General features: G+C 36.7%; 1 protein-coding gene across 2 annotated transcripts in view; it reads left to right on the top strand.

The window, feature by feature from the left end:
- The window catches only part of PPP2R3C (protein phosphatase 2 regulatory subunit B''gamma), a 27,956-nt gene extending 5,931 nt beyond the window's left edge, over positions 1–22,025 (top strand). Inside the window, exons 3-13 of one of the 2 annotated variants that reach the window (XM_049898604.1) lie at positions 1,515–1,619; positions 2,197–2,309; positions 2,812–2,909; positions 3,777–3,847; positions 11,468–11,600; positions 12,881–12,936; positions 13,027–13,102; positions 15,353–15,489; positions 16,860–16,997; positions 19,378–19,437; positions 20,856–22,025. In XM_049898604.1, coding sequence (XP_049754561.1) covers positions 1,515–1,619; positions 2,197–2,309; positions 2,812–2,909; positions 3,777–3,847; positions 11,468–11,600; positions 12,881–12,936; positions 13,027–13,102; positions 15,353–15,489; positions 16,860–16,997; positions 19,378–19,437; positions 20,856–21,044 — 1,176 coding nt within the window. In that variant the 3' untranslated portion in view covers positions 21,045–22,025. Of the gene's footprint in view, positions 1–1,514; positions 1,620–2,196; positions 2,310–2,811; positions 2,910–3,776; positions 3,848–11,467; positions 11,601–12,880; positions 12,937–13,026; positions 13,103–15,352; positions 15,490–16,859; positions 16,998–19,356; positions 19,438–20,855 lie in introns of those variants that run through there. The other variant, XM_049898605.1, reaches the window with a different exon arrangement.
- Positions 22,026–22,084: the final 59 nt, after the last annotated feature.

Here is a 22,084-nt window from a genome sequence, read left to right as displayed (position 1 = left end):
TTAGTTCAGTGATTAGAGTACAGTTCTTTAGACTATGGGTGTTTACCTTTTATGAGTGGTCTCAGGAGGAAGGCTTGATCATAGCTCAAACTTGGCAGAGGTCCCTCATAGATAGGGTCCGAGATTGACAGCAGCAGGCAGAGTATCAGGCTATGCCTCTGACAGGGTCTCCTTTAAGGAGAGTGTCAGAGTTGAGAGGGTGATATCTGACTCTGCTTTCTCTCAGTGAGTGAGCAGAAATTCAGGGTTTATATATGGATTGTTTACCTTGGCTTCATATAACACAGGCTAGTGTGTGACGTCAAAGACTAGTATATCTTTTCTCTAGGGTTAGAGATTAGCCAAATGTTGCATCTTCAAGGTCAGAGATTAGGGAATTTGTTTAGATCAGGGCTTCAAACTGTTTCATTCTGGTTTGAACCCCTGCTGAGAATTTGCATGTCTGACAAGTTCCCAGGCAATGCTAATGCTGTATAAAGACCAATTCTGAGAACCATTAGTAGAGCAGTGGCTCTCCAAATGTGTTATACTTAAGAATCACCTGGGGATTTTGTTAAAATGTAGATTCTTATTCAGTAAACCTGGGGTGAACATGCAAATTCTCAGCAGGAGTTCAAACTGGAATGTACCGATTCAAAGCTCTGGTTTAGATTTCTGTTTCAAGACTCGTTTACAAAGATTAGCTACAAAGATTAGCTACGTTATGTCACAGCGTGCTGTTATGTCACAGCATGCTGACGCAGGGTTGGCTTAACAGTTATTTACCACAGTTTTCACACCTACTTTTGTAAGTTCAGAAATTGTTTACTTCTAAGTCACATTATAAGTAACTTATGCATCTGTGGCTTGAGAATATTATAGAAGCAACATAACAATGCCTTAAACATATTAACAGAGTCATATATGATTTAAGAACGTTACAGAATCATACGTGATTTGAGAACATTACAAAAAGCATACGTAACAAGGAGATATAAATTTAAAAGTGAGACCTTAAGAAAGCCTTTCATAGCTGAAAGTGAAGTCTACAGAAAAGGTTAAGACGTATTCAGTATTACGTAGAGGAGCCCTGGTAGTGACGTGGTTTAAGTGCTCAGGTGCTAACTGAAAGGTGCACGATTTGAACCATCAGCCACTCCACAGGAGAAAGATGTGGCAGTCTGCTTCCATGAAGATTTACAGCCTTGGAAACACGATGGGGCAGTTCTGCTCTGTCCTATAAGGTCACTATGAGTGGAATCAGTGGCAGTGGGTTTTTAGTATTATGTAGAATGCAACCACCACTATTGGATAACCTTGAAATCTTAGCTAGATATCTCTTAAACCTGTAAACTTCTAAACTCAATTAATTATTACATTATTTGCAAAGATAGTAAACTGTTCGTTTAACTGGCATTCTTAGGTGGTGAGGTATTAATATAAGTGAATTATTCAGATAATTGATACTTATTTCATCAAACATAAACTTCTTCTAAAATTTGCATGGAATAAATAACTGTACAATATATTTTTAGCTGCCAGCTGAAGATGAAGTCTTACTACAGAAATTAAGAGAGGAATCCAGAGCTGTCTTTCTGCAAAGGAAGAGCAGAGAACTGTTAGATAACGAAGAATTACAGGTAAGAATGGAGTAAAATGTCGCTGAAGACGTTACCCATTTCCTGTTTGTTCTGCTGAAGCCTTGGAGGATCTCGTGGTGCCTTTTAATGGAGTCAGCACTGCGGAGTGGGCAAAAGCACAGGCTGTGAAGCAGTGGTTCCCACGGGAGCTTGCGTGGCCCCATCCCCGAAGCATAATGTGGTTTTTTTTTTAAGTCCCTGGGGGATTCTAACATGCAGCCAAGATCGAGAAGCACTGCTCTAGGGTCATACTGCAGGGGTTCAAATCCTGGCTCTGCTCTATGCCCTTGGGCAGTGGACTTAACACCTCTGTGCTTCAGTTCTCATTGATAAAGTGGGGTGAAACAGTGCCTGCACCATATAGTTATATGGTTTAAAGAGACCCTGTATATATGAAAAACTTAGTAGGCACTGCGTAAATGTTAGCTGTGGTTTTGTTATTGGTAATCAAAAGGACGGTAAGGAGCGGGATTCATCTCAACTCTCTGCTATCAGACTTTCATTTTAATGGAAATGACACATTTAACATGTTTTTAAATTTTGTTTTGTAACTTACATCATCTTCAATTCTCCTAAGAACTTATGGTTCTTGCTGGACAAACACCAGACGCCACCTATGATTGGAGAGGAAGCAATGATCAATTATGAAAATTTTTTGAAAGTTGGTGAAAAAGCTGGACCAAAGTGCAAGTAAGAATAATATAATTTTACAAAAGAGGAGGTTATGTTAAGCATTTTTAAATGCCTCAGATGTTAATGAAAATGTAAGTTTGAATGACATTTTGAGTCAATTTGAGTTACTAATGGAATTTAATAAAATTATCTACAACTATGAAAAAATTACACGGGTGTGAATTTATTGAAAGAAATAATATAGGTTATTTGTGGTACTTTAGGCAAAGAAAAAAGAATGCAAAAATATGTGACTTAATATTTTAAGTTTTTGATATGTAAGTAATCTCTATAGTTCTCACTTGGATATTCTTTCATTTTGGTCTTTAATTTGGTTGAATAATTCATACAGCCATTAAACATTTAGCCATTGTTCACGAGTTGTTTTAAAATTTATAATTGTTTTATAATTTTATACAATTTTATGTTTTATAATCATTTATAAGTTACTTATTGTTTGCTAATTCATATTTTTGCATTATGTTGGCAGATCATTTTCATCTTTGTTTCCTTTTCTTAGGCAGTTCTTCACAGCAAAAGTCTTTGCTAAACTCCTTCATACAGATTCCTATGGAAGAATTTCTATCATGCAGTTCTTTAATTATGTCATGAGAAAAGGTAATTCATTTTTATTGTGCTTGAATGCCTCAAAAAGGAAGCAAGTAGGTTTTTGGTCTGTGCTTTTATAGTCTCTCTTCCATGTGACACAACTGTGTTATCAAATGTGAATGGCAGACTTTCTGGTCTTTCGATCAAGATTTTTAATACTGTTAATCATGAGTCTGTCATGGAGCTTACTAGAGCTATGATTTTTCTACCATAAATTTGGGTTCATTATTATAAAAAACAAAAGCAAAACAAAAACCCACCCTCATATATCCTAAAGATACTAGCTAACTAGAACTATTGAAAGCTGAACCAAGAGTTTTAATGTGTGGTTACTGGAAATAATTTCGTTTTAATTCACTGGTAATTTTGCTTCACCAGTATATTACAGATTGTCCAAGAGGATAGTTTCAAATCCACAACTGTAGCAGATCTGTATCAAGGAACATTTATTAAACAACTTAGAGTTATTGTGATTTCTCTACGTACCATAATGATCTGTGAAGCCCTGTGTGTTCCATCTTTAACTAATATTTAGTTGCTATAATTAACCTCAGTGGAATAAAAACAGCTTTATTAAAGGCACAATACTACACTGGCTATTCCCTGTTTGGTGGGACACCAAGTTTAGTAGGTAGAGAACAATATCCTCAGAGGCATAAATTTCATTCTAGCTTTAGACATGGTAGAATTGTTGAAATCTGCCAGTAACTCTATGGCATGTTTTATTTTGAACAATTTTGAGGTTAATGCATAAGTAATATGTGTGAGAAGAAACATGTTGATAGAGCTGTTGGGTTAGCTCTTTATCTCCTTTTGTCCAAATGTTCTAATGGATAGATCTTAATAGTCACATTTCATTTTCTTGTTTATTGTCAGTTTGGCTTCACCAAACAAGAATAGGACTCAGCTTATATGATGTCGCTGGACAAGGGTACCTTCGGGAATCTGTAAGTGTTAACCAACTTTAAAAGCTACTACAGACACCAGAATGTTAATGGTAATTATCACTGATCTGTGAACTACAAGCGATTTCTTATTTTTGTTTCTCTTTTTGTTTTTACAATGTGTTACTAAAAATTTTTTGAGAATTGACCATAAAAATTCCTTTTAAGATTCTTTTCCTCTAACCTTTAAAAATAGTCTTTTAAAGGGGAAAATAAAAGGATGTAGTATTTGTTATGGATTGAATTGTGTCCACCAAAAATATGTGTTGTAAATCCTAACCTCTATGCTTATGGTTATAATCCCATTTGGGAATGGGTTGTCTTTGTTATATTAATGAAACAGGATTAGTGTAGGGTTTATCATGACTCAATTTCTTTTGCTATATGAAAGAGATTAAACACAAGCTAGCAAGTAGAGACTGAGAAAGAGAGCCACATGAAGATCACCCAGGAGCAGAAGTGCAGAGACAGGTACCTTCCTCCAGAGCAGATGAGAGAGAAAGCCTTCTCCTAGAGCCGGCACCCTGAATTTGGACTTCTAGCCTCATTAATTGTGAGAAAATAAATTTATGTTAAACCCACCCACTTGTGGTATTTCTGTTATAGCCGCACTAGATAACTAAGATATTATTTTAATAAGATTAAAAATTGCTAAAGGAACAGTGAGAAACTTTTGGTTATGTGACTGTTTTAAAATTTCAGGACCAGAAATTTTCTCTTGTTTAAGATATGTAAGAGCAAAACGTGACCGTATTCTCACCTATAGATTTAGGATTGTAAGGCCGGTTACCAAGAGGTCATTTATTTCCTATTAGGTACTAATGTAGATGGGTCAGGTTATCAACACGTAATTACAATCTCATGAGTCCGGTGTGGCTACGCTTCTTGTAAACTATATGGATGTGCTGTTTTTCCAAATGTGGAATCCTTTTCAGGGGCATTAGGGAGAAGAGAAGGGAGTTAAACATAAATGTAAACCAGTTTAATTAATCACTTAAATAATTATTCAAATATATGATTTAAAGAAATGTAAATTCCTCATTATGATTTGGTATGGTGCCTATCGTAATTTGGTGTACTCTGTTGTGTCCAGATTTCTGTAGATAAAATTTATCATTCTAAATGTTTACACTTTGAAACCTTTCTAGGGACATAGTACAATTCTTGTCCTTTAAGGTTTAGACCAACTTGACAGTAAAAGAATCTTGCCTATGTTCATCTCTCTCTAGCAAGAGAAACATAATTAGCTACCTATACTTTCCTAGCTCTGAGAATTCTTGCCAGCAGTTAGTTTGCTTATATGACACACTCCCCTGTTACTGCTTATCTGTTGTCTTTCCATGGATGGAAACGGAAATTGAGAGATGAGGAGATGGAGAAGAAAAGCAACAGTATACTTCTAGGGTTGTTGTTTTTAAAAGGTAGTACTTTTCCTTCTCTCAGTGAAGGAAAACATTTTTCTCAAAGAAAATAAACATTTCTTTCAAGCCTGGTACTTTGCCTTTTGAAATCAGACTTTGTATCTTCCTAATTTAAAAGACAGTGATTTTCAGAGCCAATATCTGTAATTTCAGTAATATATGCAGACTTTCATTCACTTGCTAAATCTTAAATACGCACTTCTTGGACACTTACTTTGTGCCAGGTGCTATTCTGACCTTACTCTCATGGACTTTTTTTCTAGCAAAGTGAGGAGACAGACACTAAGTTATAACCAAGATAATTTCAAATAGTGACAAGTAATATGGAGAAAATAAAACGGGATAAAGTGAAAGAGTGTAAGACAACAAGGGGCTGGGAGGGCTAGTTTAGGTTGGCTGGAAGAAGGGATTTTCTGAAATACTAATCTTTGAGTCTTAGCTATGAAGAATGAGAAAGAAACTAGCTTTATGAAGATACAGTATAAAGAGAATGGCAGCAAGTGAAATGTCTCCAAGGCAAAGATAAACCTGACCTATTCTAGGCAGAAGGAAGCCAGAAAGTCTAGAGCACATGAGCAAAGGTTAGAGTGACAGGACATGAAGTCAGAGAAGTAGGCAGGAGGCACATGTCAGACCTGTTAGACCACAATAAGGAGTTTAGATATTATTCTGAGTCCAAAGACCTATCAGGCCACAACTTCCAAGGCCTCCACCAGACTGGGTCCAGTACTAGGTGGTGCCCAGCAACCGCCACTGACTGATCTAACAGGGTTCACAATAGAGGGTCCCAGACAGAGCTGGAGAAAAACGTAGAACAAAATTCTAACTCAAAAAGGAAGACCAAACTTGCTGGCCTGACAGACTAGAGAAACCCTGAGAGTATGGCCCCTGGACACCCTTTCAGCTCAGTAATGAGGTCACTCCTGAGGTTCACCCTTTAGCCAAAGATTGAACAGACCCATGGAACAAAATGAGACTAAAGGGGTGCGTCAGCCCTGGGGCACGGACTGGAAGGCAAGAGGGAACAGGAAGGCTGGTAATAGGGAACCCAGGGTTGAGAAAGAGTGTTGACATGTCATGGGGTTGTTAACCAACGTCATAGAACAATGTGTGTACTAACTGGTGAGAAACTAGTTCTGTAAACCTTCATCTAAAGTACAATAAAAAAAGATTTTATTTTGAGGTTAACAGGAAGCCATTGAAAGTTTTAAGCTATATCTGTCAGGATATGATTTACATTTTAAAAGACCACTCTGGATATTATGTGGAGAAGGGATTTTAAGAAGCTTAGAGTGGAAGCAGGAATAGTTGGGAGGCTACTGCAGTGTCTGTGTCCAGATAAGACATGATAGGGGCCCAGACTAGAGGGGTGGCTGCAGAGAAAGCCAAAAATAGATGAATTCAGTGTGTATTTTGGATTCCTCCTCCTCCCCCCTGTTCTTCCCCTGAAAAAAGACAAAAATACTTGCTGCTGAATTGGATGTTGGGGGCAGGAGGTAAGGAAAAGATAGGAACCAAGATAAGTCTTCAAATTTTGTTTTTTAAAACTGCTGGAATAGGAAAAAATGAGTTAGGACCAGAGTTAGAGATGATATCAGTTACCATTTGCTGTCAAGTCAGTTCCAACTCATGGAGGTCCCATGTGTGTCAGAGTAGAACTGTGCTTCATAGAGTTTTCAGTGGCTGATTTTTCTGAAATAGATTACTAGGCCTTCCTTCTCAGGCACCTCTGAGTGGACTCGAACAGCCAAATCTCTTGGTTAGCAGCCAAGCACAGTAACCATTTGCACTGCCCAGTGACTCCTACGGATGCTAAGAGTCCTGTTTTAGACACATCAAGTTTGAAATGCCTATTGTTCTACAACTTAAATTATAAAACATCTCAGATATACAAGAAACATATACTTTAAACTGGCTAAGGGAGAAGTAACAAAGTTTTTAAAATAAATATAAGAAACCATGCGATACTTCTAAATATATAATTATGGAATAGGGAAAGCCTTTGTTAAATATGACAAAACTCAGAATCTTAAAAAAAAATTAATAAATTCAGCTAAATAAATATATATATTTTTTAATTCAGTAAGGCAAAGACCATCATACCCAAACCCATTATTGTTGAGTTGATTCCGACTCAGAGCAACCCTATAAGTCGGAGTAGAACTACCCCATAAGATTTCCAAGGAGTGACTGCTGGATTTGAACTGCTGACCTTTTGGTTAGCAGCCTAACCTCTTAACCACTATGCCACCAGGGCTCCAAAAACCATTATATACAAACTTAAACGAAAAGCAAGAAACGGGAAAAATAACTGCAACCCATCAAAGAGAAATGGCCAATAATACTAATATATTAAAAGCTCCCAGAAATCAAGAAGAAAATGGCTGTTAATTAACCCATGGTTTCTTATATTTATTTTAAAAACTGTTACTTAACCCAGTAGAAAACTGGGTAAAGGATAAAAATAATTTGCAGAAAGTAAAATACAAATGGTTCTTACTCTTAAGAAAAGATTTCAGTTTCATTTATAGTAAGAGAAAATGCCAAATAAATCTACGCTAAGATAATCGCTTTCACCTGTCACACTGACAAAGATCAAGAGGTTTGATAATGCTTCTATGTGAGGGAATGTAAAATAGGCCATGGATTCCCAGACCTCCTCAGTTCACAGCGCCCTTGGTGTCAGTCATTTTTTTTTTTAATATATGTAATTTTATGTTGAGATTATAAACAGCAAAACATATACCAAGTCAGCAGTTTCTAAATGTACTATTTAGTGACATTGGTTGCATTCTTTGAGTTTTGTAACCATTCTCACCCTCCTTTTTTTTGTACTTTAGATGAAGGTTTACAGAGCGAACTAGTTTCTCATTAAACAGTTAATACACATATTGTTTTGTGACATTGGTTGCCAGCTCCACGACATGTCAGCACTCTCCCCTTCTCAACCTGGGTTCCCCATTACCAGCTTTTCTGTCTCCTTCTGCCTTCTTGTCCTTACCCTTGGGCTGGTGTGCCCCTTTAGTCTTGTTTTTTTTTTTTAAATGGGCTGTCTAATCTTTGGCTGAAGGGTGAGCCAATAAAGTCAGGAGTGACTTTATTACTGAGCTGTAAGGATGTCCCGGGGCCATACTCTCAGGGTTTCTCCAGTCTCTGTCAGACCAGTAAGTCTGGTCTTTTTTTTGTGAGTTAAAATTTTGTTCCACATTTTTCTCCAGCTTTGTCCGGGACCCTCTATTGTGATTCCTGTCAGGGCAGTCAGTGGTGGTAGCCAGGTACCATCTAGTTGTGCTGGACTCAGTCTGGTGGAGGCTGTGGTAGTTGTGGTCTGTTAGTCTCACCTTGCTTTTCTGAGTTGTTCCTCCCTCATTAACAAATTCTGTGCCCCCCCTGGTTCTTATGTAATCTTTTTAGTTGCTGTTTTCAATTTCATCCCATATAAATAGCTCTTAAAAGAGCATAATGCTCTGGCACACATCTTTTACTAGTTAAGCTAAACTATGGTTTTAAAAAGACTGGGGGTTATTTTTGCCCTAAGATTTAAAGATTATCTCATGGCAATAGTTTCAGGGGTTCATCCAACCTTCATGGCTCCAGGAAGTCTGGAGTCCATGAGATTTTGAAATTCTGTTCTGTATTTTTTCTCTTTTGATCAGGATTCTTCTATGGAATCTCCAGTCAAAATATTAAGTAATGGTACCCAGGTACCACCAGTTATTCTGGTCTCATGGCAAAGGAGGCAGTTGTTCATGGAGGCAATTAGCCACATATTCCCTATCCTCCTCATATTCCTGACTCTCCTTCCTGTGTTGTTGCAGGCAAATAGAGGCCAATTGTGGCTTGGAATGCTTTTTGCAAGCTTTTAAGACCCCAGGCACTATGCATTGAACTAGGAGGTAGAGCAGAAGCACTCAGCCTGTCATTAGGCCTGTTAACTGGGATATCCCATGAAAGCAAGACCCTAAACCTCCAACCAAAGAAACCAAATTCCATGAGGTTTTTGGTTGTACATAATCAGTGCCAGCAGTTACTCTTTCTTTTTTTGTCATTGTTGTAAATATATCACACAACTTTTGCCAATTCAACTTTTTACAGTTGTACAACTTATTGACAGTAATTCCAGTAATCAGCTGTGCAACTCCACCCTTAGTCATCACAGTATTTCCATCACCATTAACCCCTTCCTTCTCCCCTTTCCTCCCACTACTGGTAACCACAGATAAACTTTGTTCTCTATATAATTTGTCTTTTTTGTATAAGTGAGGCTATACAGTATTTGTCCTTTTGTGATTGACTTATTTCACTCAGCATACTATTTTCCAGCCCCATCCATATTGTAGTGTATATCAAGACTTCATTTCTCCGACTGGCAGAGTAGTAGTCTATTGTATGTATGTACCATATTTTGTTTATCTCTTCATCTGCCGGTGGGCATTTAGATTTTTCTCCCTTTTGGCTATTGCGAAGAGTGTTGCAGTGAACATTGGTTTATAAGTCTCTTCTTTCAAGTCTTTTGGGTGTATATCTAGGAGGGGAATTGCTGGGTTGTAAGGGTTGGCAGTTCAAATCTGCCAGGTGCTCCTTGGAAACTCTATGGGGCAGTTCTGCCCTGTCCTATAGGGTCGCTATGAGTCGGAATCGACTCGACGGCACTGGATTTGGTTTTGGTTTGGTATGGTAGTTCTAGGTGTCAGTGATTTTTCTCACAGTACCTCTAGGCCAAAAGACATACCTGACAAATTCGTTTATTATTTAGTTATGGCTGACGTGCTCAGCTGCTAACTGAAAGGTTGAAGGTCCACGTCCACCCAGAGGCACCTGAGAAGAAAGGCCTGCTGATCTGCTTCCAAAAATTTAGCCGTTGAAACCCAATGGAGCACAGCTCTGTTCTGATACACGAGTCGCTGTGAGTTGGAATCAAATTGATGGCAGTCGTTTTTTTTAAACAACTTAATGAAAGTATTCATATACTAACAACTTATTAGCTGTTTGAAAAAATGATACACACAAAAAGAGAGAAAATATTTTTACTTCATTCTTAAACGACAGTTACTAGTGGGATGTATTATAATCATTGAGCACTGTATTCAAACCTCATATCCGCATATCCATTGATTTTTGATGGTGCTTGCTTTTTTACAGCAACTACCAAAAACCCGGCTTTGCAGAGACTGATGTCATCAAAAGGAATACCTAATGCTGAAAGTGTGAAGTGCCTCGAGCTAGTAGATTGTGCAATGTCCAAATTTTAACATATGTTAAAATTTTTAAATATCATGCTATACGTTGTGAGTTTACTTAGAGCATACAGGGTACCTTGGTGCACAGTTTGGGAACTGTGGAAACAGCCATTCTACTGCTAGTACTAATGTAAACTTAATGGAGCCTTTGTGGGGATGTGGGAAATTTGCCAGTATGTATCAAAATCATAAAACTGCATACCCTTTGGCCCAGCAGTTCTGCTTACAGAAGTTTATTGTATAGATACTCGCTCACAATATCTGTGAATGAAAAATGTATCAAGTTAGCCCTTGTAGCATTGTTTTTGAGTAGCGAAAGACTGGAAAAAACCTAACTGTCCATCAGTAGAAGACTGGTTAAAATATGACTTATCCATGCAATGTAATAAAAACCAAAACTCATTGCCATGGAGTAAATTCCAACTCACGGTGACCTTATAGAAATAATATGTAGCTATTTAAAAAAAAGTATCAGCTCTTTGAGAGCCCGTATGGAATGACTGTAAGCTATATCGTTAGATGATAAAAGTAAGATGCAGAAGAATTTAAGTGTTACGCTGCTATTATAGCCTGTGTAAAAATAGGGAGAGAAAAACACGTATGTATTTTTTGGCTTGTACATACCTAAGTTACTTTTGGAAGGACACATCAGAAGCTGATAATATAGGTTACCTCTGGGGAGGGGAAATAGGTGAGAGGGAGACTTTTTACTGAATATCTTTTTCTACATTTTGAATTTTGAACTGTGTAGAATGTTAATTATTCAAAAAACAAAAAGTAGATTAGTAGAAAAAAATGAAAATAACACAGCTTCACCACTAACAGTCACGAATTTATTCCATCATTAATACGCTGTTAATGCAGATAATTTTTAGCACCGAAGTTACATTCCAGTAAGCTAATGAAGAGTCGAGAACAGACATTTGATGCTTTAAAATTATGTTTTGTTTTCATTCTTTCAGGATTTAGAAAATTACATATTGGAACTTATCCCTACTTTGCCACAGTTAGATGGGCTGGAAAAATCCTTTTACTCCTTTTATGTCTGTACTGCAGTTAGGAAGTTCTTCTTCTTTTTGGACCCTCTAAGAACAGGTAAAAGAAAATCTTATCTAACTTAAAAATTACAAGAATATCATTATTTCTAAATGCCAATAACTAGAGAAAAGTCTTGAAAATGTCATTTAATTACTTTCCTAATAACATCATTGTCATTAGTAATCTGGTGAATTTCAAGGGAGTGGAAAAGCACTCAAAATAGCAGGAGTGTTTTGGTGTAGATTTTATATCAAGCTCTTCTTTTATCATTTACTGGCACCAACTATGACCAGCTCTGTGACAGTGGAAACGCCACCTACCTCTCAACAGTTTCTTCATGCCCAAAATGAAGAGATATGAACTAAGGAATCAAGCACTATGGCTCCTCCCAGTTCTTATGTAATTTGTAGCCCTTAATTTGTGATGTGCTGGACGATTTTCTCTTTTTGATGAAAAGTATGCATTTGGGAAATATAAGAACCATTTAACCCTGATATATTTTTCTCTTTCTTAAATAAATGGTCCTGTATGGGGAGCAGATCAGTAATTTGGTCTCATTCACAGTATGCTTTATCAACTGTCCTAACCGGCTCGCACTTAAATATGTATAAGAGACAGGCACAGAGAAGGCCCGAATCAAATACTCAGTTCTCCTTCTGTTGTTAAAAATCCAGCTAAGCGCATTGCAGTACGTGGTAATTGACAGCCTTTTTTAAACTCCTGCACTGTAGGCACATACACATCTTTTCCTTTGAAGTTTTACAAAATAATAATAGCTAACAGTCTTGACTGTTCATTATACACCAGGCAGCATCCTAAGCATTTTACAGATTCTTTCATTTGCTCCTCATAACCCCATGAGAAAGGTACTGTTATTGTCCGCATTCTATACATGAGGCAACTGAGATCTAAGTAGATAGCATATCTGGAAGTGGCATGCAAGATTTCATCTGTCTGCTCTTAACCACGCCTCTATTGCTTCCTATTCTCCCAGAACCTTCCACAGAAAAATGGAGACAGTATCCTTATTTATCATATCCGTGTTCACAAAATATTCAACACAGTTTTTTTTTTAGGAATCTAATATCAATGTAATTTAGAAAGGATTTATCACTTGTGTTTATATAGTTAGGAGTATACATGTAGACATACAAGTAGACGTTTATTAAATGTTCCCTGCAGGCTTATGTAATAAGGACTTTTAGAGCATAAGAGCTGAGAAGCTTTTAAAGCATCAGTTGTTTGATACCTGTTCTAGAATAATACCTTTTAAAAATTGAGTTGCTCTTGTTTTAAAAATGAAATTAAGTAATTGTGTTTCTTTATGTTCTATAAAGGGAAGATAAAAATTCAAGATATTTTAGCATGCAGCTTCCTAGATGATTTATTGGAGGTAAATATGGTTTTTTTTTTTTTTTTTTTTGAAACTAATTATAACACTTGACAGTTCCCACCCTCTAATTTTGTCTCTTTGTTCATTTAGCTAAGGGATGAGGAACTGTCCAAGGAAAGTCAAGAAACAAATTGGTTTTCTGCTCCCTCTGCCCTGAGGGTTTATGGTACGTTGCTATCACAATGCTGAAACTTGAATTATCCATTCCTCAGTTAATTTGTTTCCAGAGGACAGTTTTATACATAGGCTAATTTGCCTTAAGATCAAGATATTCTAATTACCTTAAGATCCAGTATTCAGGATTACTAAAGCTTACTTGTTAAAATACTATTGTGTTTTTACTTTGGTAAACTTTTTGTAACTCTTTTTAAGATATTACACTTTTTTTTTTTTAAATTTTTGTGCTTTAAGTGAAAGTTTTTAAGTCAGTCTTTCATACAAAAATTTATGTACACCTTGCTATATATACTGATTGCTCTCCCACTAATGAGACAGCATACTCCTTGTCTCCACTCTGTTTTTTCTTGTCCATTCTGCCAGTTTCTGACCTCCTCTGCCCTCTCATCTCCCCTCCAGACAGGAGATGACAACATAGTCTCATGTGTACTTGATCCAAGAAGCTCATCTCTCACCAGTATCATTTTCTATCCCATTGTCCAGTCCAATCCCTGTCTGAAAAGTTGGCTTTGGGAATGGTTCCTGTCCTAGGCTATCAGAAGGTCTGGGGACCATGACCTCTGGGGTCCTTCTAGTCTCAGACCATTAAGTCTGGTCTTTTTACGAGAATTTGGGGTCTACATCCCACCACTCTCCTGCTCCCTCAGGGGTTCTCTGTTGTGTTCCCTGTCAGAACAGTCATCAGTTGTAGCCAGGCATCATCTAGTTCTTCTAGTTACAGGCTGATGTAGTCTCTGGTTTATGTGGCCCTTTCTGTCTCTTGGACTGATAATTACCTTGTGTCTTTGGTGTTCTTCATTTTCCTTTGTTCCAGGTGGGTTGAGACCAATTGATGCATCTTAGATGGTGGCTTGCTAGCATTTAAAACCCTAGATGTCACTCTCCAAAGTGGGATGCAGAATGTTTTCTTAATAGATTTTATTATGCCAGTTGTCTTAGATGTCCCCTGAACCCATGGTCCCCAAACCCCCACCCCTGCTACGCTAGCCTTCGAAGCATTCAGTTTATTCAGGAAGCTTCTTTGCTTTTGGTTTAGTCCAGTTATGCTGACCTCTCCTGTATTGTGTGCTGTCTTTCCTTTCATCTAAAGTAGTTCTTATTTACTATCTAATTAGTGAATACCCCTCTCTCTCCCTCCCCTCTCTCGTGACCATCAAAGAATATTTTCTTCTCTGTTTAAAGTATTTCTGAAGTTCTTATAATAGTGGTTTCATACAATATTTGTCCTTTTGAATTGACTGATTTCACCCAGCATAATGCCTTCCAGGTTCCCCCATGTTATGAAATGTTTCACCGATTCATCACTGTACTTTATCGATGCATAGTATTCCATTGTGTGAATATACCTTAATTTATTTATCCATTCATCTGTTGATGGGCACCTTGGTTGCTTCCATCTTTTTGCTATTGTAAACAGTGCTGCAGTGGACATGGGTGTGCATATATCTGTTTGTGTAAAGGCTCTTATTTCCCTAGGATATATTCCAAGGAGTGGGATTGCTGGATCATATGGTAGTTCTATTTCTAGCTTTTTAAGGAAGCACCAAATTGATTTCCAAAGTGGTTGTACCATTTTACATTCCTACCAGCAGTGTGTAAGTGTTCGATATCTCCACAACCTCTCCAACATTTATTATTTTAAGGTATTACACTTTCTTATTTTGAAATTGAACATACAGAATGTAATTTCTTCCCTTCTCGTTGACTAAGGCACATCATTATGAACATCAGCTGTTGTCTTGCATCGTGGTAAAATGCTACTCTCAGGCCACAGAGGAAGGTGTTCTAGGGCTTGGTTTGCCCTTCTATTGACTTTCATTAGTGTGCTACATTATTCTGTCAAGTGGTTCTTCTGACTCCTTTATGGCATCCTTGATTTCTGCTTTCAAATGCCAGCATCAGTGCTTTTTGTTGACCCTGCCTCCATCTAATTTAGAAACCTGGGGAAGTTCTAAAGGTTGCAACTGAGAATGATCTAAGTGAAATAGCCCAAAGGCCATGGCCTGCATGTCTGATTTTCTTTGACTGTTTCTAGTTTAGTGGTTGCTGCGATCAAGATTGCAGGTATAGCTAATGTTATTACAGTAAGAGCACTACCCTAACTGTACTTATTAGTTTGAAAATTCAAAGTACTAACCAGTAAAAAAAAACAAACTTCTGCTAATGTCTATCGTTTTGTCTTTTTTTATTTAAACTTTATCTTGATCACAAGTGTTTTTTCATCATCTTTCTTCCCAAGGCCAATATTTGAATCTCGATAAGGATCACAATGGCATGCTCAGTAAAGAAGAACTCTCCCGCTATGGAACAGCAACTATGACAAATGTGTTCTTAGACCGTGTTTTCCAGGAGTGTCTCACTTACGATGGAGAAATGGTAGTAGTAGCTGAAATCTCCTGATATGTTAAAAAAAATTTAGGTGCCCCCAGTTTCTACAGGACCTTTTCTTAATGTGATACATTACTTTTATATCAGTGTGTAACAGTATCTTAAGGAGCCCTGGTGGCTCAGTAGTTAAGTGCTTAGCTGCTAACCAAAAGGTCGGTGGTTCAAACCCACCAGCAGCTCTTTGGGAGAAAGATGTGGTAGTCTGCTTCTGTAAAGATTATATAGCCTTGGAAACCCTACGGGGTAGGTCTACTCTGAACCATAGGGTCGCTATGAGTCGGAATTGACTTGACAGTGATGGGTTTGGTTTTGGGAACAGTATTTTGAAAAGTCTGAACCAGATGAAATGATCTGAGACTCAGATACTTTGATCTTAAGATAGATTTGCTTAAAAACCTTATTTCCTGTATGGACTCAGGGTAAATAGAAAATTTTTATACCTTGTTCATTTGTCCTTTTATCACTGTAATGCAACGTGCTTGAGAAGGAAAATTGTAAATAGCATTTTAAATCTCCATTCTTGCTATTAAAAATGTGTTAAGAATCTGGTAAATTTTCCAAAGTAAATGCTTTAGAAACAGTCATATCATCAGAAGAGAACAGGGTTTTAGGTTTTATCTTTTAGCCATAATAGCACTTTGGTAGACATCATTGTTAGCCAACTGCAAAGCAAGAGGGGAAAAAAGGCACAGAAACTCTGCTTTGTGACTCCCCCAGCTGTTGACAGTTGATAGGAAGGACCTTGTAGTATACTAATGACTTCTGGTGAATAAAGAAAACTGGAGGCCACAACTATGGATGGAGTTAGACCATGATGAGGCTGCATTTCTTTAACTCTTTATACTTCAATTGGTGCAAAAATTCTTGATCATAGCCTACAAAATCCTTTATAAGAATACAGAATTTTTTTCTAAGAAAGAATCTCCCAAATAGTCTACTTATTTTCATTATGCAAAAGAAGTAATCTGTGAGTATCCCTTTGGTGTAGGGAAAGCTCTGTTCTCTTCCTGCCTTTCTAGCTCTTATGTGTACCCTTCTTTTTTTGGATGAGAACAGTTTGAGCTTAGGTAGAATATCTGGCAGTCTCAAGATGGTTTTCTTAAAAACATCCTTATTGGAAATCATCTGATTTAAAAACTTGAAGCAGTATTTCAAAATAGCTTTTTAAATATAATGTTCTGTTAGTTTCAGATAATTTTTTTCAAAATGACTACATTGAAATGAAGATGTAAATTTAGTGGTAGCGTATGATACCTTGGTCACTGTAGTCAAAATAGCTTTAAATCATCAGATTTTCACTTGAAAAATTAATTCCAACTGAGGCTGTAATAAATGTTTTTTTTTTTTTTTTTTAATAGGACTATAAGACCTACCTAGACTTCGTTCTTGCATTAGAAAACCGAAAAGAACCTGCAGCTCTGCAGTATATTTTCAAACTGCTTGATATTGAGAACAAAGGATATCTGAATGTCTTTTCCCTTAATTATTTCTTTAGGGTAAGTCTTACCTGTAGAAAATATTTTGTGCCATTTCATTTAAATTACCTAGTGACAGTTTTACATGATTTGTAATTTTTTAACTTAACAAAAAGACTTATATACAACAGATTACAGAAGGAAATCAAGATTTTTTTTTCTTTTTTAAAAATATAAATTGGGCTAAATGAAAGCTGATTTCGGATATAGAATACTAAAAGTGTGTATTATGTATATGTCAGGGGCTGTATTAGCCATTGGATATACAAACATCCATGAGAAATCTGTATTCTTGGTGATCAAAGAATAGTGTATAAAATCCTACGGAAGCTTTAATTGAACAATTAGGAAACGTATCTCTTTTCCACAGTTTTGCACACTTTCGTAGCTGCAGATTCTTTTAATTGCTGTGCTGAAAAAATAAATAATAATAATTTAAAAACTGGCCAGAATCATCTGCTGCATTTCAGTGTGAAACATTTACTGAAGCACTTATTTTGTGTCTTAGTTGGTCTCAGATGGGTTCTTGGGTAGAAACTGATTGTATTTGATAAGCATTCAGATACACCCCGTATATAAGTAGGAATGTCTGCCCTTGTGAGACCAAAAATACTCCTCAATTTGAATAGTGACTTTTCCACTGTATGGAGTAGTTTTGTACGGTAATATCCCACTCCATCACCATATTTCCATAGCTAGTTTTTAGAAGACTATGTGATTTAAACACTAAAAAAGACAGATTCACATCTTTGTCATAGACCATTGTTCCCTAAAGCCTTTTTCTTTTCCATTTTAAAACATTTTTGGTGTCTTTAAATAACTGTTTTCTGAATTTATCCTTATGAGTTTCATAGCATATATTTCATAATTTCATGGTAAATTCTCTAAAAGGCTTTCCATTATGAATTTTAAGGTAATTAAAAAAAAAAAACCACTATAAGGATAAACTACAGTCCTTGTATTAAAAAAGAAAAACCAAACCCACTGCCATTGAGTCAATTGCGACTCACAGCACCCTTATATTACAATATTTTTTTTAATCGAATACTATATGAGCTTAAATTAATTGCTAATCTGAGAGGGTAATATCCATCATACATATGCCCCCACTTTAGGCAAACCTATTAAATGAACATTCAGTTTTAGAAAAGCAAAGTATGTCTTTTGGAAATTAAACACTCGACTGTTTTTCATAAAGATTTCTTTCAGTATCTTCTACTCTTAGAATATTAAATTGTGTTTATAAAATACATTTAAAGTATTTCATGTATGCATCTATGTTATCAAAATTTTATTTAGGTTTAGGTGTATGAACTAAGGTATAAAGCTCTGGCACCGAACCCTGTTATCCAGGGCTGGTTGTAGAGTATCCCAGTGGTAAAATAGGGCCTGGATGGTGCACTTTAGATCACACAGTTCAGGTCTATCACTGTGCTTATAGTAGTCGAGAGTGTACTCACAGACACTCACCTACGTAGTTCAAAGAGATTCCCTGCAGATACTCTGATATTGGTAGCACCTAGGGATGGATTATCCAATAATCAAGGTAGGCATGGGCTTACTTGTGCTTACTTACTTCTCTGTAGTGAACAGTTTCACATGAATTTCTCCACACCACACCAAAGTGAAACCCATGTGAAACTGTTCACTACAGATAAGTAAGCACAAGGAAGCCCGTGCTTACCTTGCTTATTGGATAATCTGCCCCAACTCTGTTGCTGTCCAGTCAATTCTGACACATAACCACCTGTGATAGCACCCTGTACATAGTAGTCACTTGGATCATATTTAGTTGAATATTTACCAAAAATTTTAAGGTGTCACATTTTCTATAGTGAATGATTATCACCTGAAATATTAGTCCAACTGGATCATAGTAGTTCCTTAAGTTGATTTTTTTAAAAAATAAAGTTTATAAAAGGGAAGAATTTGAGGGAGGTCAACCTCCATTTTTTCTGTCAAGTAGAAGGCAAGGTATGGGGTGGGAAGAAAGGGTGGATTGGGGGCTTCAAGAATGGTGAAAATATGAACAGTGTTGATGGAAAATGGGAGGAGCATAATGGAATAATTGCTGAGCCACACTGAGGGTGCCACTTGAGGCTGGGGATTCTGTCTTCGTAGTAGCAGCAATCTGCCGTCTTGTGGCATTTTCTTCTGAAGTTCTCAGTAGCTGTGGTATAGGATTAGAAACGTAGATGGTTATACTGATCCAGTGTTCAGGTTTTGCTGACTGGGTGTGGAACAAGATCAAAGAAGTTGAGAATATCAGCAGGAATGGTTGAGACAGCGAGGCTTGTGGTCTGATAGGAAAGGAAGGAAAACCTAGGAAAGACTGAATTGGGGCAGGAGGATGGTTGTTATATGTTTTATTTTTTTACAGATTTATTTCTATTAAATACAGGCCATACAGGAACTAATGAAAATCCACGGACAAGATCCTGTTTCATTTCAAGATGTCAAGGTTACTTTTTCCTTTAATTTATGTAATACCAGATAATCATTTATATTAAATGAAGTTTGTATGAAAGCAATTCAGGAGATATGAAGTACTGTACAGAATCAGATATTTGCTATCATTTGTTCTAACTGATATTTAAATCATTAGAAACTGAGACCATATTTGGACTGATTGATTTGTATAGCTTACGATGTTAGCATTATCAGTCTTGTGTTCTCATTGGAAGCATTCATTCATTTTCTTTGAAAATTAAGAGGATCAATATAGCCTGTGTCCTTTCACAGTCTGTTCCACTATAAACTGAATTTTTAACTTGGGAGCTGTTTAAGTTAGGGTGTGTTTTTGATACGCTACTTCAAAGGGTTTGCTCACTTTGGTATGAGATTTAAGGAGACATCAATCCTAGTATGGAAACCACCACTATTTGAAACACATGCCGCTACTTAGCATTTTCAGACTTTCACCAACTATTAAAAAACATTCAGTATCCAGTACTCATTCAGGTTCAGGTTCAGTAACATAATAAAATGCCCTGTTCAGTTTTAAGCAAGTATAAGATAAACGGCTATTCTGGTTTATTATGAATCAAGCAAATTTGAAACTTTGCATCAGGCAGTTTAAGAACTGGTCATTTTAAACTGCAACGACACTAGACAAGGAAGCTTCACAAACATACAAAATTAAAAGCTTATACACTTACCTGAATTGTTCTAACCTTTTCCACTCCCCTGATATTTTTTGTTGTTGTTGTTCAGAATATACACAGTAAAACATACACCAGTTCAACAGTTTCTACATGTTCAATTCAGTGACATTGATTACATTCTTCAGGTTGTGCTTCTAATCTTTTCTTAATGCAATTTGCCTCTGTAGACGCTACTAAAATACCGAGTAATTTTACTACAGAAAGAGTAGAAACATGTACTGATTCCCTGGAAATACTCATATTAATACTTAACTTCCTCCCCTCTTTGCCATCTTAGGTCCGTGATAGGTTGACAGCAGTCTTGGAAATGAAGCCTCGTACCTTGACTCTGAAGCAGTTAAATTTTTACTCCACTTAAGAAGTAAATCACCAATCAGAAGACAGTAGTAAAGTTTAGGGAGGCAATATATTCAAATAGCACTGCACTAGATAGATCTGTCATTAATTAGCAATGTAGCATGTGTTAAACTCTGAGCCTATTTCTTCATTTATAAAATGTAGAATAGCTATCACATAGCTAAGGGAACTTCCAATAAAATTCTGTGATTATAGGTAGAGAAAAGGAGATTACATATCTGTTAAATGGAAAAGAAAAACCAGAACAAAAAATTTTATAGTAAGATCAGTGTGAGCCCTGAGTTTTAGAAATTATGTGATGGAAATTCTTAAAGTGAATCAGATACCAGATTTCACTGTATTTTTTCCCTCTTTACAGGATGAAATCTTTGACATGGTAAAACCAAAGGATCCTCTGAAAATCTCTCTTCAGGATTTAATCAACAGTAATCAGGGAGACACAGTCACCACCATTCTAATTGATCTAAATGGCTTCTGGACATACGAGAACAGAGAAGCCCTTGTCGCAAATGACAGTGAAAACTCTGCAGACCTTGATGATACCTGATCTCTGAAAGCTTGAAATGCTGCATACAAAACCTTCGAAGCAGAATTCTTAAAAGTGGTCAAAATAAAACATCTGCCTGTAGAACACAGCAAATGTGTTGGTTACTGCAATAGGACCAAATAACTGCTTTTTGGGAGGTGGTAAATTCTGGTCCCATTTAACTTCTTATGGCAAGTGTGGTTTGCTTAAGATAGGTGTCCACATCCACTTTAAATCTGTGTACTCTTTAGAGATAAATGTTTTGGGGTTTTTTTTTTTTTTCTAAATTTTATTTTTTTGTTGAGAATATACACAGCAAAACATACACCAATTCAAGTTTTTACATGTACAATTTAGTGACATTAATTACATTCCTTAAGTTGTGTAACCATCCTCACTCTCCTTTTCTGAGTTGTTCCTCCCTCATTAACAAGCTCACAGCCCCCTAAGGTTCTAATCTTTAGACTTGCTGTTGTCAGTTTGATCCCATACAGATAGTTCTTAAAAGACCATAATGCTCAAGGCAGACTTTTTTTACTAGTTAAGCTAACCTATTGTTCAGTTTTAAGATACCTGAAGGGATATTTTTGGTTTAAGGTTTAAAGATTATCTCAGGGCAGTAGTTTCAGGGGTTCATCTACCCTCCATGGCTCCAGAAAGTTCAGAGTGCATGAAAATGTGAAATTTTGTTCTGCATTTCCCCCCTTTTGATCAGGGTTCTTCCATGGACTCTTTGACCAAAATGTTCAGTAATGGTAGCTGGGCAACATCCAGTTATTCTGGTTTCATGTCAAAGGAAACAGTTGTTCATGGAGGCAGTTAGCTACACATTCCCTATCCTCCTCCTATTCCTGACTCTCCTTATAAAAGTTAAGGTTTTATGAAATGTTTCTGACATTAATCACTAAGAATTTGAATATTGGAGGAATAGTGTAAATTATGTCATTTAACCTTCAGTCTTCTGAAGTATTACATATTAAATAATAGACTTTCCATTTATTAGCATAGTTATTTCTGGGTTAGAAGTGTTTGGACATGATCTTCTTTTTTATAGGATGTTT

The sequence above is a fragment of the Elephas maximus genome, chromosome 10, assembly GCF_024166365.1.
Source record: "Elephas maximus indicus isolate mEleMax1 chromosome 10, mEleMax1 primary haplotype, whole genome shotgun sequence".
NCBI classification, from domain to species: Eukaryota; Metazoa; Chordata; class Mammalia; order Proboscidea; family Elephantidae; genus Elephas; species Elephas maximus.
This window is presented reverse-complemented; position numbering and strand designations above follow the sequence as displayed.